This window comes from Anolis sagrei, chromosome 3 (genome assembly GCF_037176765.1).
Source record: "Anolis sagrei isolate rAnoSag1 chromosome 3, rAnoSag1.mat, whole genome shotgun sequence".
Lineage (NCBI taxonomy): Eukaryota > Metazoa > Chordata > Lepidosauria > Squamata > Dactyloidae > Anolis > Anolis sagrei.
The window spans coordinates 201,103,148-201,120,672 of NC_090023.1; the positions used below are offsets into that span (position 1 = coordinate 201,103,148).

At 38.2% G+C, this 17,525-nt stretch overlaps 1 protein-coding gene across 2 annotated transcripts in view; it reads right to left on the reverse strand.

The window, feature by feature from the left end:
* Nucleotides 1–17,525, reverse strand: part of WDR11 (WD repeat domain 11) — a 58,381-nt gene that overhangs the window by 33,197 nt on the left and 7,659 nt on the right. For both annotated transcript variants that reach the window (XM_067465805.1, XM_067465804.1), the window contains exons 3-6: nucleotides 17,203–17,356; nucleotides 9,914–10,087; nucleotides 6,690–6,876; nucleotides 2,457–2,622 (exon numbers count right to left, since the gene is read on the reverse strand). In XM_067465805.1, the coding sequence (XP_067321906.1) occupies nucleotides 2,457–2,622; nucleotides 6,690–6,876; nucleotides 9,914–10,087; nucleotides 17,203–17,356 (681 nt within the window). The remainder of the gene's footprint in view (nucleotides 1–2,456; nucleotides 2,623–6,689; nucleotides 6,877–9,913; nucleotides 10,088–17,202; nucleotides 17,357–17,525) is intronic.

The window sequence follows — 17,525 nt, forward strand, 5'->3', positions numbered from 1 at the left end:
TGGGACAGAGAGTTCCACTGTTGAACAGCTCTCACAGTCAGGAAGTTCTTTGTAATGTTCAGGTGGAATCTCCTTTCTTGTAGTTTGAAGCCATTGTTCTACGCCCTAGTCTCCAGGAGTAGCATGACTTCCCTCGATCTAGACACTATACTCCTAAGCTTGCTCCTTCCTCCCTATGACTTCCCCTCACACATTTATACATGGCCATCATGTCTCCGCTCAGCCTTCTCTTCTGAAGGCTAAATATGCCCAGCTCTTTAAGCTGCTCCTCATAGGATTTGTTCTAATGTGGATGTTTTCTTTAGATGTATATGATTATAGAATTTTGTCTGATTACGTATAGTTTAATTTATTGATATAAGGTTTAATTTACTGATGTTATGGCCTTAATTTGATGTTAGGCTTTAATGTTGCTTTTATATGTGGGGGTTTTCTGGGATTTTATGTTAGTATCGTGTGTTTTATGTAAGCATTGAATGTTTGCCATTGTTATGTTGGAATCTGCCCTGAGTCCCCTCGGGGAGAGAGGGTGGAATACAAATAAAGTTGTTGTTGTTTTTGTTATTATTATTATTAGTAGTAGTAGTATTATTATTTTACTGACACAAAAGCACAGTGTGTCACAGCAAACGAGATCTATATGCTGGATTTCGTATTACAAAATCACAAGTCAAACACTTCCCAAGCATCTAGTATGTTGTTGTTGTTGTTGTTGTTGTTATTATTATTATACACATTCCAGCTTCTCAACATCTCCCTTCAACTGCGGTGCCCAGAATTCGACATAGTAACCAGGTGTGATCTGGCCAAGGCAGAACAGAGGGGTAGCATGACTTCCCTGGATCTAGACACTATACTCCTATTGATGCAGGTCAAAATCCCATTGGCTATTTTAGCTGCCACATCACATTGTTGGCTCATGTTAAATTTGTTGTCCATGAGGACTCCAAGATCTTTTTCACATGTATTCTGTAGAGCCAGGCGTCCCCCATTCTGTATCTTTGCATTTCATTTTTTCTAAGTGGAGTATCTTGCATTTTTTCACTGTTGAACTTCATTTTGTTAGTTTTAGCCAATCTCTATTATTATTATTATTATTATTATTATTATTATTATTATTATTATTATTATTATTATCTGTTAAGATCATTTTGAATTCTGCTCCTGTCTTCTGGGATATTGGCTATCCCTTCCAATTTGGTGTTGGCTGTAAACTTGATGATCATGCCTTCTAACCCTTCATCTAGGTAATTAATAAAGATAAATCCGAGGTTCATATTGTACAAACTGCACCGCATGGATCTCACTTCCTGGATTTGCCTTCCTTCTTAATTATCCCTTAGTCATAACATAAACCGCTGGTTCGATACGACAACATAGGAGCTTGGAGATCAGTACAATGAGTCAGTTTAATATTCTTCTAGAAGTTTTAAACTTCTGAGGTAAGAGTTCCATGAAAGTGACCTTGGTCAGATGTTTAGATTTTTTGGGGTAGATTAATGCCTTCAAAATGCCTCAATTTCTCAGTCTATCCGCATGACTGAGTGCAATTTATTCTCAGACATTTATAACCACTGTGATGTTTAGCTTTTCTTCTTCCTAGCTCACATAAATGAAGGATTCCAGAAGTTCAAACAAGTTCAAATAAGCCCCTCATGCTCAAAATGCCTTGTTTCACTATTAGAGAAAATATCTAAACAACCATAATAATGGGATTTCCATTCACCACAGAATTATTTCCACTATAATAATTTTCATAATGCCATGAAAGGAGGGAGAATTTCCAGCAGACTTTAGATGTTAAATCATTTTGGCCCATGTTGGGCTGTAATTTTCTTCAATCGTGTTTATTGCTTTTCACAACATGCTAACCACCGTCATCAAATTATAATAAATGTTCAATTTATTACTTTCTTTCGAACATTTCTGTATGATAGAAAGCACTACATGATGAGACCTTGAAGCACTCAACAACTTGCGCATATCAAGTTGTCAAATTTATTCTGGCAAAACACTGAGAAGAAGACAACATATTTCAGGGTTATAGCAGGCAGTCTTAACACTCTTTCAAGGTTAGTGCATTTCTGGCACACACACTCCAAACCTTTGATGCCAAGTTTCCTAATGACTCACAACTGTTGTCTTGAATGATTCATGCTTACATACAGTATGTTAAAAACACAAATCTATCTTCCATAAAGAAAGCAGAGAAAATAAACCCAGGTATGACAAAGACTTTGGAGGAAAAGAAGGTAGCAGTTTTCTTATCATCCAGTTGGAAACTAATTTATTAAGCATTAATTTGCAGTATTTAAAAGAAAAATTAAGTAGCATTTCCTCCAAAGTTAAGTATTACAGCAACCCTTTTAGACAAATACAGAGCAAAAAGGAATTTTAAAAATCTATTTCAAGAGAACACTAAGAACGAAAGCATGCATATTTGCCAGTTTTGTTACCTGTAAAAACGGTATTCCTGTTCTTTCAATGGCAATGACACCTACTGTCTGGTTTACTTCAAGGTCAAGAATCAAGATTTCTCTTGGGTAGAGTAACAACATGTAGTTTCGTTTGGAAGGCAAGTAGGATAGTTGAAGGCAGTCATTCAGCGTTACTGATTCAGCACTAAACACATCACAAAGAAGTCCTATTAAAATACTTTAAACTGTAAGCAGTGCGGCTTTTTTTGGTAAATTAATTTGCAATCCACAAGAAAATTAAAAAGTGTTGAACAACATATACTAAAGCTACTTGTATAACTTATACTTCTGAAACAACATCTTGACATATATTAAGATCTGCAAGTATAACACTGTATGGATTTATCACATTCTAGTTAAGTCTAATTTGCTCTAAGTGGAACTAAAAGTAAGGTTTAGCTCGATGAAAAGTAATGAGAGCTGCTTCAGCTAGTCCAACGTTCGGCAGCCAGGTTACTTATGGTTACTTATGGGAGCAGGATACAGGGAGTGCACAACACCCTTATCACACCAGCTCCACTGGCTGCCTATTAGCTTCTGAGGACAATTCAAAGTGCTGGTTTTGACCTATAAAGCCCTTAACAGCTCTGGCTTTACCTATCCGAATGTGTGTCTCTCTATGAACCATCAAGGACTTTAAGATCATCTTGGCTAAGACAAAAGGAGCACTCCACTCTGTTAACACTGATATGTAAAGTATCAACCACAATGGATCAGAACATATTATATATGGTACATTAAAATGTTTAATGTTTATTTAGTTGGAAATCATGTTTCCCAGGCTCTGCACTGAAAGTAGAGCTTTTCCCTGCCCTTTGCACCTTTATAAGAATTGCTTTTAGGACCATTTGGGAGTTGTAGTTCTCCCAATGAAAGTTTTTCACACTCTGCTTTGAACTATAAAACTTTTACCAGAGTAACATTTTGCCAAACATGTATTTTAACACATTTTACAGTCTAATTGAAGACATTTTTTTCAAGCCAAAAGCAAGTTTTCAGTATTCTGCTTTTGAAGCATTGGTCCCAATAATCAGTGCCACTCATGGAGCCCCCAGTGGCGCAGAGTGGGGTGAGCTCCCTCTGTCAGCTCCAGCTTCCTATGCAGGGAAATGAGAGAAGTATCCCACAGGGATGGTAAAACATCAAACATATGGGCGTTCCCTGGGCAACATCCTTGCAGATGGCCAATTCTCTCACACCAGAAGCGACTTGCAGTTTCTCAAGTTGCTCCTGACACAAAAAAAGTGCCCCTCATGATCCACTTAAAAAAAATAAACAGGTTATGCAATCCTCCATTAATTTCAAAATAGTAATTATATTATAATAAGAAGAATAATAACACTACGTAACAACATTTGAAAAAGAATGATGTTCCTGATTTGAAAGTGTTATTTGTTTAATTGTGTGGTACCTACTTTGAAAGTAGTTGTTATACTCGAGAAACTTCATTTTTTGTGGCTGCTACAATGTTGAATTGGTTGAGACTCTTGAGCTATTTGTTGAAAAAATATAGCAAAATGTGCTTCAGGATGTCCCGCAAAAACAAAGTTTTTGCAGAGGTGTTGTGTGGTTTTCAGAGGATGCCAGTCACAGATACAAGTGAAACATCCGGAGAAAATGCTGCTAGAACACAACTATATAGTCCAGTTTTGTGGTTTTCAGAGGATGCCAGCCAAAGATGAAAGCAAAGTGTCAAGAGAAAATGTTGCTAGAACACAATCATACAGTCTGGAAACCACACAACATCCTTGTGATTCCGGCCGTGGAAGCCTTAGACAATACAAGGATTTTGCAGTTTAATAAACTGTTTTCATGTTGTGATAGAACCAATTAGGAAATTATATTTATAACCCAGGAACAAAAATCATATTACATAGTGTAATCTTAAAATCTTTTGGGGAGGAAACAGATGGCTGCAATTGTAGTAAAATTTCAACAATCATATTTATGCATGTTTATTCAGAAACAAGTTCAGTTCGGTTTAATTGGACTTACAGCTTTAACAGGATAAGAAGCAACCATATGCCAGTAATTGTTTGGAAGATTTTTGGTTGTGGGGCTGGGGAGAAGGTCTGAAGTATGATGCATGTAACTGTGAAAAGTGAGATAAAGAATAAGAGGGTTTTTTTTGTTGTTTTTGTTTTCCTGGTGTCAGAAGTCGCAGCTAACTGGTGCGAATTCCAGGGAGCGGACAGCCTGCCTGTTTAAAGAGCTCCACTGGCTGCCGTTTATTTTCCGGTCCCAATTCAAGGTGCAGGTTCTGACCTACAAAGCCTGAATGGTTTGGGACCTGCCTACCTGTGCAACCGCATTTCTGTCTACAAACCCATACGATCTCTTCGATCTTCCGGAGAGGCCCTTCTCTAGCTCCCACCCTCATCGCAAGTGCGACTAGTGGGAACAAGGGGGAGGGCCTTCTCCGTGGTGGCCCCCCGGCTCTGGAATTTGCTCCCCAGAGATATTAGGCAAGCCCCCATTCTGGCAACCTTCAGGAGGAGCCTGAAAACTTGGCTGTTCCAATGTGCCTTCAATGATTGAATGTATGATAATGCCTGCCCAATTGCTGCATAAAATGCCCTCAGAAGCACTTTATTTTCTGGTCTGTGCAATTAAATCCTATCTTATCTCCCGGATCCCTTTCCTGATATTCTACATTGTCCTATCTCCCAGTGTTTTAAAATTTTAATCCTTGAATCTGGCTCTGCCCACTGTGATCATTTTTAGTGTTTAATGTTTTGATTTTATATTGTTGTGTTGCTTATTTACATTGGTTTTGCATTTTAAGTTATTTTATTTCTTGATTTTTGTGGTGTTTTAGTGTTATATTGTGTGTGCCGTATTGTTGGGTGTGGCCTCATGTAAGCCGCCCCGAGTCCCCTTGGGGAGATGGTGGTGGGATACAAATAAAGTTTATTATAATTATTATATTATTATCCCGTGGGAGGCTTCTCTCATGTCCCCGAATGAGAAGCTGGAGCTAATGGATAGGAACTCTCCCTGCTCCCCGGAGTCAAACCGCTGATCTTTCGGTCAGCAATCCTGCCATCACAAGGGTTTAACTCAGTGGTTCTCAACCTGGGGTCCCCAGATGTTTTTGGCCTACAACTCTCAGAAATCCCAGCTGTTAGGATTTCTGGGAGTTGTAGGCCAAAAACATCTGGGGACCCCAGGTTGAGAACCACTCGTTTAACTCACTGCACCACCGGGGGCTCTGAGGATGAGAGTGAGAAACAATGAGATAGAGAAGAAAGAAGCCAAATAAGCCATGATGTGAAGGTGGGGAATGGGGGAGGGAGAGGAGAGATTTCTAGTTCTTAACTGTATGCTGGCAAAAGAAGGCAGGAAGAGGGGGGAGAAAAGGAAGAGAAAAAAGAGGAGCGGGACTAAATAATAAGAATGAGCTATTAGGGAAGAAGGGAAATGATAAATGAAGGCAGAAGTCATTGGGGGGTGGGGGGAGGAAGAGGATATGTGCAGAAGACAAAGAAGGGAAATAGCAAATGTCCAACCAAAACTTGAGAGAGAAAGGCAAAAAGAGAAGTAAAACGAAGAAGTGAAAGCGAGGGGAAAAAGCAGTTCTTTCTGAGCAGCACCGAAGAAAGACATTTGCACCATGCTTTTGACTGAAACTATTACATCCCATGTGTGCTTCAGATCAAAATAATGAAATTACAGCCCAGCTTCTTTAAGGCTGGTGTGGGAAAGTAGCAAACTGAATTTTGAAAGCTACCAAAAAGATAAGTTATAAATTATTTGACACTATATTCCATACCTCTGAAGGCAGCAAATATTTAGGCAATTTGGTGACAGCTTACTAACATTGTGTCCTAGTGTTGGTAGTGGTTTGGTAAACTTTGAAAGGGGGAGAAGGAAACCAGGCAAATCTCTTGGAAAGTGAACAGCAGCTGCATTGAAACAGCCTGCAGATGTCGAGGCTAGCAGCACATTGTAGCACAGTGGTTCCAACCTGTGGGTCTCCAGGTATTTTGGCTTGCAACTCCCAGAAATCCCAGTCAGTTTACCAGCTGTTAGGATTTCTGGGAGTTTAAGGCCAAAACACCTGGGGACCCACAGGCAGAGAATCACTTTAGTAACACATACACAGTTCCTACCTTATGATGTCTAAAAACTACATATAAAATAATTTGTATAGGTTCATGCTCAAAGCACAAGCTTTATGAGCACAATAGAAAACATGCTCTGAATACTTACCTTGGTTTTTCATTAGTGATGAGAATTTTTACTTTGTCTAATGCCTTCTTAGCTCCTGTTGCAGCTGCCAGTTTGTTATGAACAGGACTAGAATGGGGACTGGAAATGTAAACCTTTTTCCCGGAACTGGCAGGGGCCTTGGATGGAGAGAAATCTGAAATGAACACTATTCCCTCACTTGTAAGCACTGCATAAAAAAAGAGAATGATTACACCATAAATATGCAGAGCACTTTGGCCATATAATTTCATTCTTAATGTCATGTACATTAATGCTAACTGTTTTGTGAATGCTAAAGTAACTGACAAATCATTACAAGAAATGTTCCTGGGGAGAGAAAAATCTCAACAGCATATGGCATTTTTATTTATTTCTGAAGCCAGCTTTAATATATACATACGTAAACACAGAGACAGATAGACACACAGAGAATCAGTGATATGGAAGAGACCACAAGGACCATCTAATCTAACCCTCTGTCATGCAGCAATACACAATCAGAGCACTACTGAAAATAGCCATCCAGCCTCTGTTTTTTAAAAATGCAAAGGATGTTTCACCACACTCCAAGGCAGCGTATTCCTATGTCAAATAGCCTTTACTGTTAGAAAAGTAAGTTACTCCTGGCATTTAGGTGGGATTCTCTTTCTCTGTAGCTTGAATCCATTTCTCTGGGTTCTATTTTCTAAGGGCCCTTCCACACAGCCCTATATCCCAGAATATCAAAGCAGAAAATCCCACAAAATCTGCTTTGAACTGGGATATCTGAGTCCACAATGCCATATATCCCAGTTCAAAGTAGAAAATCTGGGATTTTACTCACCTGTGTGGAAGGGGCCTAAGTCAGTGGTTCTCAACCTGTGGGTCCCCAGATGTTTTGGCCTACAACTCCCAGAAATCCCAAACAGTTTACCAGCTGTTAGGATTTCTGGGATTTAAAGGCCAAAACATTTGGGGACCCACAGGTTGAGAACCACTGACTTAGGCCCCTTATGGACTATCTGTTTATCTGTTCCAGAAAAACTGTTGAACACAAGTGGGAGATAAGTATGAAATTTAAAAAAGTAGGACATGCCAAATTGAAAGAAAATGTAAGTCGAATATTATTATTTCTTTGTTCTATTTAACCCGGCAGAGTTGCCATTGAGATTTACTATCTATAATTTTACATGTGTTTACAATAATAATTAAAAATTGTTAAAAGAAATGGAAGAAAATATCTGTTCCAGAACCCTTCCTGGTATTGACATCAGGCTGACAGAGTGATAATCATTTGTCCTCTTTTTTGCTCTTTCTGAAATTGGGGACAGCATTTGATCTCTTCTAGGCTGTTGGGATTTCTCCTGTTCTATAGGAATTCTCAAAAATAATTGTCAATGGTTCTGAGTATGGTGGAAGACAAGTGAATCCTTCTAACATTAGCTCAGTACACTGACTTCCAACTACCTGCACATGTTCAGATATAAGTGTTTCTCTAGAAAGTATCTCTCAAATGCAAAATTATTCTCTCAAAACACTCTTGAAACTTGAATGTGGAATGACTTTATAATCTTTAGGCTGCAATCTTACACAACTTGCTTGAAAGTAAGTTTCGGTCAACACAGTGGGAATTATGTTGTTTGCATACAACTCCTTACTCATGTTCACATGTAACATGTAAACTATATTACCATTTTTAATTCCTATTTTGAAATCACTGAGAACAGGAGCTATATTCCTTGTTATGGAGAAGAAGTTTATATTTGACTGGCCAAGTTGAAAGGATTATAAACAGAAATGTTCCAATTAACCAAATTAATCATTTGTATTTTTGTAAACTAGCCATAAACTTTCCATGTTCCAACCAAGGAAGAACTCTGAAACAGTGCTAAGAAATCTTTCACTACTTTTCTTTGACCATTACAGGGTTGCTAAACTACGACAAACTGGACAGGAACCTGGGTAAGACATTGGACATGATTCCATGTCAAAATTAATATGACAGAAGTGAGCCCATGAATTAAAATGAGCTTGATTCACATCCTTTTCTGCAGCTGAAAGGAATTTGAAACCTTTCACTTTCTCGTGCACCATTTTTCATGTAGTCTGGATTAGAAAAAAAGTTAATAGTGGATTTAGTTTTTTTTAAAACCCACACAGCTTCAAATAATTACAGAAACTGGCATGTTTAAAGTAACCTAAGTTAGGCATGACAACAGTTCTGGGTCAAGACTACACAGTGAACTGTGGAAAATAATTCTGAATTCCTTCTTCTCCCAGCCATGTGGGAGACAAGAAAGGAAATGTATAACCCTGAGACTTGCTGTGAATCATTTCCACACATCTATGTTCCAATATACTAGAAGTAGATAAAATGTGGTTAAAGAACCTATAACAGCCTGGTTTTGAGCTCTCCAGAAAAAAAAATCTGTTTGTTTTTAAAAGGGATTTCCTGGATTTAGAACCAGATGGAGGGCTCAAAACCACCAGCTGATTTCTGTGGAGGTTCCTCGGGTTGCAACCATAATTTTAAAAGCAAATTTTCAGAGGACTGGAGGTGCTCAGAGAGCAAATGCTAAGGACCACTACATCACAAAGGGCTGCTACAGTCCCCATGACCTTGATAACTTTTCTATCCGCACACTAAGGGCCCTTCCACACAGCCATAAAACCCAGAATATTAAGGCAGAACATCCCACAAAATCTGCTTTGAACTGGGTTATCTGAGTCCACACTGCCATACATCCCAGTTCCAAGCAGAAAATGTGGGATTTTATTCAGCTATGTGGAAGGGGCCTAAGCTATGCTTTAATGTGAGATGTAAATGCAGCCTGTAGATCACCCTGAATTTTCAGAGTCCCTGCTCAGTAGACTAATAACATCAGCCTGAGGCATAAGGTAGCTGCCTAAATATTGTAATATGTATGCACATCCATTCTCTCAAACTTTGAACTTGTTTCACAGTACATTTAGTTATATGTTGTTTTAATTAATGACTTTTTCCATAACCAGTCTCATTTGCCCACTTCACATTCAATTCCCGATGCTCCCACCTCAAGCTTCCTATAAAAGTCACAACCCAAGGTTAATTAGATCATCCTATGATATTATTTCTTTTAATGCATTTTCGGGCTTTTGGCAGTTGCGACCCATCAGCAAAACTTTATATCACAGTAACACTTACTCTGAAATTATTTTACCCTGGAAATGAAGTTTCACATGTACTTTCCTAATGCAGAACTTACATGTCAAATTTGAAGGATCAAAGGGATCAAATGAAAAAGAAAGGATATTTTCTGCATAACTTTTCTTCCAGAGCTTGGTGCCAGTATCTGCATTCCATAACACAATGTAATTTGGTGGATGAACTGCAAGTAACAAATCTCGAGAAGCATCCTGACTCCATAACCATTGCATGTCTGTCAAAAGAGGGAGGAACAGTTTCAAAGTGAAGAACAGCAATCTCTTTCATTGCTACAAGAGGAAGTGGCATATCAGGAAACTTTTCATCACAGAAATACTGATTGGATCACATAATAGAAAGTCAAAGACTTTTCAGAAAAAGAGTTGGAAACAAGTAACTGCCTGTGCTGCAACTTCAAATGTGGCTTTGGAATGATAGTTCCCCAGGTTCATCACACCTAATTATGAAAATTTATAAAGGTACTACATGTATTAACTTACTGAAGAAATATGGATTTTCGCCAATAATAAGAAAGATAAGAAAGACTTCAGAACTGGCTTTATTAGATATTTGGAATATCAAGAGTCTCTCCAGCTCATATAATTAGATCTGAAACTGGAATAAAGGCTGTTTTACAACTGATGCACTTCAGGTTATTCAATTACCGGTGCTATTTGGGTGAGATGGGTAACAAAAAGCTCTCAAGGAAATATTACAATTAACTAGTAATTAAATATTGAGAAAAATTCTGGCTACCTATTCCAAACTGTTATTAAATTACTGCTTTTGTATGGAGATATTAAGGGTCCTCAGGTGTAACATATACAAAGTTTTTGGACAAAGAATATTAGATGGCAGAGCACAGATGGACATGTCAGTCCTACTGAATGTGAGAACTATGAAATGAATGGGAAAGATGGAAAATGCATGTCAAGAAGAAATAGTATCTGTCCTGTCCCTCGAGCAAGGACAAATCTGGTTTTAATCACAAAGGCTATTGTGTGTTGAGGAAATGTTACACTATGCATATTTTTAAATTTAAAAACCAAACAAACTTCAAGATACTGTATATATTCAAGTATAAGCAGAGTTTTTCAGCCCCTTTTTAAGGCGGAACCCCCCCCCCCCAGGTTATACTCGAGTCAAAGTTATTTATAATTTTACTCTGTTATTGTTATTATTACATTTATTACTCTATTTATTATATTATTTCATTTATTATTTTACTCTATTATTACTACATTTATTATTTTGCTCTATTATTACTGTTATTATTACATTTCCATTTTTTTTATTTCATTATTATTATTATTATTTCATGTATTATTTTACTCTATGATTAATGGAAGGATACAAAAGCACATTTACATTGAAGGTGGTTAGAATAATGGTTTAATCAGAATTGGACAGTCTTAAATTACAGTTTTATGTAAATATTCAAAAACATTTAACCTACTGATGCCTTGCTTAATGTAATTTTATTTATTTGTTTATTTTATTTACGTTACTTTTATCCTGCCCATATCAGCCTGAAGGTGTCTATTTTTTATTTATTGGTATCTTTTTTTATTTTTTGAAATTTCTCAGTAGCTGCTGCATTTCCCACCCTCGGCTTATACTTGTGTCAATACGCTTTCCCAGTTTTTTGTGGTAAAATTATTTGCCTCGGCTTGTATTCTCGTCAGTTTATACTCAAGTATATACAGGTAGATAAATAGTTCTATTTTTCATTTTTATTTATACAGGAAGCTAGGGGAAATTACTATAATTACATCAAGTAAAGTACATTAAGTAATTGCTGGCAATGTCCTGAAGTTTGAGTAAAGACATATCTAGAAATCAACAAATGTGTTGATTTGAAGCCAACAGTCACCTGAAACCACTCTCTTTCCACTGAGAAAGTACAGCCTTCATCTGTCCCTCTGTGCTTGATGGATTAAGAAAACTTATATTAAAAAGAACTTCAGTTATTAGAATGGGTGTACAACGTCTCCATTTTTGATCTTCCCACTCTTTCATGAATGCAAGGAAAACTTGTTTAAATATGTCAGTAGTTCAAATAACCTGCTCAAAAAGCATCTGCACTAAATGACAGAAACAGTTTAGCATGTCCAGGATTCAAACACCTTATTACACAGAATTATTCATCACTGCGTTTTTGAAATCACATTTGTGATTGTACCATCTCCGCTTCATCTTAAGGAGCAATCAAGACAAGAGCAGAATTACTTCAGCAATGTTTGCAGTGAGAGAAGATCATGTGTAGGTCATTCTGGGTCATGAAAAGTTTTATGAGACAACTTGGGAAGCAAACGATCAATTATTCATTTCGCCAAGATGCTATGAATTTCTCTTCAGGAATAAAACACATCTATAACCGTAATGATAATGAGGAATGCAGTAGCACTAAAAACAGCAGGGGCTGCACAGCTTGCTACAGGGAGGGGAAAAAACCCAATGGAGACTGAGACACATTACACAACATTAACATGTAAGCTTGTTTTTTAAAAGACAGATGTAGAAAACCTTTTCTTTTTCTTTTTTATTCAGCTGTTATCACTTTCAACCTTAAGGAAATTCACACATGCACCTATATATTAGAACCTTTTATTAATTTTAATGAAAGACATAAAACTTGGCAATTGCTGCCATGAGACCAAGGGAGACACTTAAGGTGATAGAAAACAACACATTTGTCAGGTAGTCTACAACTGAGTGATGACGTCAACCTAATTCTTCAGGACAGCAGACTGAAGAAGCATTTATTACTGAGTATCTTCAAGTCACTTCTGACTAATGGCAACCCCAAGGCAAATCTGTTAAAAGGTTTTCTTGGTAAGATTTGTTTAGAGGGAGGTTTCAATTGCCTTTGTCTAGGGCTGAGAGACTGTGACTCATGCAAAGTCACCTAGAGGGCTGTCATGGCTGAATGGGGTTTGTAACCATGGTATCCAGAGCAGGAGTAACACACAAACCTATACCGTTTTTCATTATCGTAGAATAACATTGCCAGGTTATGGATCATTGATGCTCAGATGCAATAAAAAGCAAATGAACACCAACACAATTCAATTTCTATAATCCTTATAGAAACCATTTTGCTCTAACCTCTCTGTGTTCCCCTCCTACTCTTCATTTCTTCAAACTCCAAAAGTTTACAGCAGTGGTTTTCAACCTGAAGGTCCCCAGATATTTTGGCCTTCAACTCCCAAAAATCCTAACAGCTAGCAAACTGGTTGGGGTTTCTGGGAGTTGTAGGCCAAAACACGTGGGGACCCGCAGATTGAGAACCACTGGTTTACAGTAACATGTGAATGAGAGGACCTATCTCACAAAATGTCCCACGACCCAATATGACCCTGACATTCTCTTTCATTGAAACGATGTAGAATTTGATGGGTTGTTGAAGGCTTTCGTGGCCAGAATCACTGGGTTGCTGTGAGTTTTCCGGGCTGTATGGCCATGTTCCAGAAGCATTCTCTCCTGATGTTTCCCCCACATGTAGACTTGTCCACAGCTGCATGGTATATAGTAGACTCCTGCAGAGGTGAGGGGATCCCTCTTGTCCATTGCTGAATGAAGAAACACAACATACAAACTATCTACAGACCCACTAAGAAAATACAACAAATGCTACATTCAGCAAAGGACAAGAGGGATCCTCTCACTTCTGCAGGAGTCTACCGTATATCATGCAGCTGTGGACAAGTCTACATAGGGACCACCAAACGCAGCGCCCAAACACGAATCAAGAAACATGAAAGGCACTGCAGACTACTTCAACCAAAGAAGTCAGCCATAGCAGACCACCTGATGAACCAACCTGGACACAGCATATTATTTGAGAACACAGAAATGCTGGACCACTCTAACAACTACCATGTCAGGCTACACAGAGAAGCCATTGAAATCCACAAGCATGTGGACAATTTCAACAGAAAGGAGGAAACCATGAAAATGAACAAAATCTGGCTACCAGTATTAGAAAAAACTCTAAAATCAGGACAGTAAATAAAGAACAACACTCAGAAAACTGAGGAATTCCAGATATAAAACAATCAGGACTCGCTAACACATCTCCCCCAGGCAAGAAGCAGCCAGTATTTGAAGCTGCAAGGCAATTCAATGCTAATCAAAGTGGCTAACTGCAACACCTCAAACAGACAGAGTTCTTTCTCCCACCCTGGACAATTCACATACATATAAACCTCACTTGCCTGGTTTCCAACAAACCCCTCCATTTTTGAAGTTGCCTGCCATAGCTATGGGCGAAACATCAGGAGAGAATGCTTCTGGAACATGGCCATACAGCCCAGAAAACCTACAGCAATCCAATGTAGCAATTGTCTTCACTGCTTTTTATGATGTAATGGAAATCTTATGGTCACAAAGCATAACTTACAATAATACACAGTAATTAATAATTCTGTGTAATAAGGAATTTCAAATGTGAAGATGCTGAACCATTTCCATCATTTGGTCTGAATTCTTTTCAGGTAGCTTATTTGAATACAACATCAGCAGAGTCCTCACCACTACCTGTCTCCAATTTAAATATGAAGTATATAGATATACTGACAGTATATAAATACTGTAAGATCACAACACTCTGGCTACATCATTATATACAGACACATGTGCTTACAATGTAGATCACAACATATAATTACTAAGTTTTTCAAAAAGGCAATCTATACAATATTCTTTATCCATGCAGCCCTCTCTTGTCAAATCATATGATTATCTTTCTTCTATATTACTTTGCTGGCATAATAAAAAATATGTTGAAAAAGGAGAGATGATGGGTTTTTCATATGGGAAAAAGAGTCCCTAAACCTCCAGTGAAAAATCTTGCTGTTGTGATGGATTGTTTGGTTGCTGATTTCCCTCTTACCACCCTATTTGCTGATTTACAAACCACATTACTAAAAGACACAAAGCTACTGAAATACTTCACTGTTGCTTAGCAACTGAGTGAAATTCTCCTGAGATTGAACTGCTAACAAGCTTATGAAGGCCATGAACAATTGGATGCTGTTTGTTGTATGTAACAGTGCCATAAACTCATTATATGCCAAGCTCTGTCATTAACCTAAAGGACTCGCACAAAAAGACTGTGGAATCAGGGCAGAGAATTAACACATGCAAGCATGTACAGTAAGTGTGGGCAGCATTCGTCCACAGAAGACTTTGAAGGGTGCACTTCCCATACTCTTCCCTGCACTTCTGATGTACATCAATAAACCAGCTCAGGACAATTTGTCTTTTTTATAGTAGCTCCATAATGTCATTACTACAATAAGTGACAAACTAAAGTGTGTGAAGGTTTGTGACCATGGAAAAAGTGAGAGAGGTAGAATGGGAAAAAGCTATGCTCAGATAAACTAAAATAAGGCAACAATACATAATAAATAAATAAATAAACAAACTATTTATATTCCACTTTATCTCACCAAGAGGACTCAGAGCAGATTACAGAATACATATATGGTAAACATTCAATGCTGTTATACAATTAACAAGGACAGACAATACATAGACAAAGGCAAGGTTTTCCCTCTTTTTCATTCTGGAATCTGGAGGTTCTGCTTCACTCAGTCATGGGGAGGCACTCTTGTTCCACTTTTCCATGCCAAGGAGCCTATCCATGGATGCCTTCCTGATAAAATTGCCAGCATGTCTTCAGGGGGGCCTTTTACCTCCCCATGACAGTAGTACCTATTTATCTACCCGCACTGCTGTTTTTGAACTGCTAGGTAAGCAGAAGCTGGGCTAATAGCGGGAGCTCACTCCACCCGTGGCTTGAACTGCTAACCTTTTGGTTGGCAAGATATTCTGTATGTGGCGGTTTAACCCGTTGTACTAACCACAGCCCTGGGATGTCCTCAAGCAAGTATGTTACTGATTACTCAGGGACTCCCTAAAGTCTAAATGCTCTATTTCTAAGCAGTTTGTAAGAAATCAAACAATATTTGCAACCAATGAATAATGCGACCCTATAATATCTAGTTAGGTAAAAATATCATGAAAGTGCAAGGTTAACTGTGTATAGATTGCAGCATTAATGACTGGTGTGATCAGCTGTAAAGATAAGTGTTAGAAAATTTTGGAATGGCCCCGGATTACGATTGAGAATGGTGTGATTTAAACAGTGTATGCAATGTTTTGTATGTTTTAATGTGCATGTAATTTTGTTTTTAATTTTAACTTAAGTGTATTCTAACTATTTGTTGTCCAAAGGAATTGAATAGTTGCCATACGTAAAGCCGTCTTGAGTCCCCCTCGGGGTAGAGAAAGGCAGGATACAAACAGAGTAATAAATAAAATATTTTCATCATTTTCCATATAAATATTTTCAAACTTGTCAAGACTTAAGATCTCACTTCTCCTGACTATGAAGTGTCCAGACTTGCTTTTTAAAGCCTTTAGATAAAGCACATTAAATGTGTAAAACTGAGCAGTCACTGAAATCCTACCTGAACATGCATTTCCAAATCTCTACCCCTCCCATTGCAAGGTAGCGATCAGTCCTCAAGGGTTTTGGCTCCTGCCACCAATGAGGAAAAAGCAGGGAGACAATTGAGAACACTTAGGCTCCTTCCACGCAGCTGAATAAAATCCCGTATTTTCTGCTCTGAACTGGGATATATGGCAGTGGTGCCTCAGCTATTCCAGTTCAAAGCTGATATTGTGGGATTTTCTGCCTTGATATTCTGGGTTTTATGACTGTGTGGAAGAGTCCACAGAAGCATCTGATCTCAGCTGAGGGCCCGTCCACACAGCCCTATATCCCAGAATATCAATGCAGGAAATCTGACATTATCTGAGTGTGGACTCAGATAACCCAGTTCAAAGCAGATATTGTAGGATTTTCTACCTCGATATTCTGGGATATAGGGCTGTGTGGAAGGGCTCTCAGTTGGGGCAAATAAATAATGGTATGCTCTCAAACAGAAAGCACTCACCTTTTCCCTGGGAGCTTAGAACAGTTGGATTTTCACAGTCTCCTTCCTCCCCCTTTCTCTCCAAATGATGAGACTGGAGAAGTTAGCTCCTCCAGGGGCTTAATAGTTCCCTAGCAATGGGAGGTATTTTGACTAAGTACAAGGGCAAAATATTGGCTCTCTGAACTGCTCATCCAAAAAGGATTTATGTATATGCATATGTACTTATGCATGAACAAGACCCTTACAGGATGCTGGCCTGAGTGTCTGTTGCTTGGAAGGAAGAGTGCATGAACAGGAATTACCTGAACATAAAAAAATATTCAAAGATAGATTTATTATACCATCTAATGAGTAAGTGCATGCATTACTGCAAAATGCTGTAGTATGAAAATAGTTTCCTTACCCTGAATGGGTTTTGTGTGCTCCTGGATCTCACAGCGAGCAGCTCCTGTGGCTACATCCCAAACAATGATCTTTCCAGTAACATCAGCAGAGGCTAGGCGCAAAGAATAAGGGGATCCAATGTTGTGATGGTAGTTTTCTTTAGCCCATTTAACCTAAAGACAGGAGAATAACCACAGCCATTTGAAATAGACTAGTCATAAAACCCCACTGGATTATTTCTGACCAGTAATGAGCAAAATGAAAAAAAAAATGATAAAAAGAAAAGATTAAGCTTCTCTTGTCTTTTTAAATTATAATTTCTATATTCTCATGAGTACCATG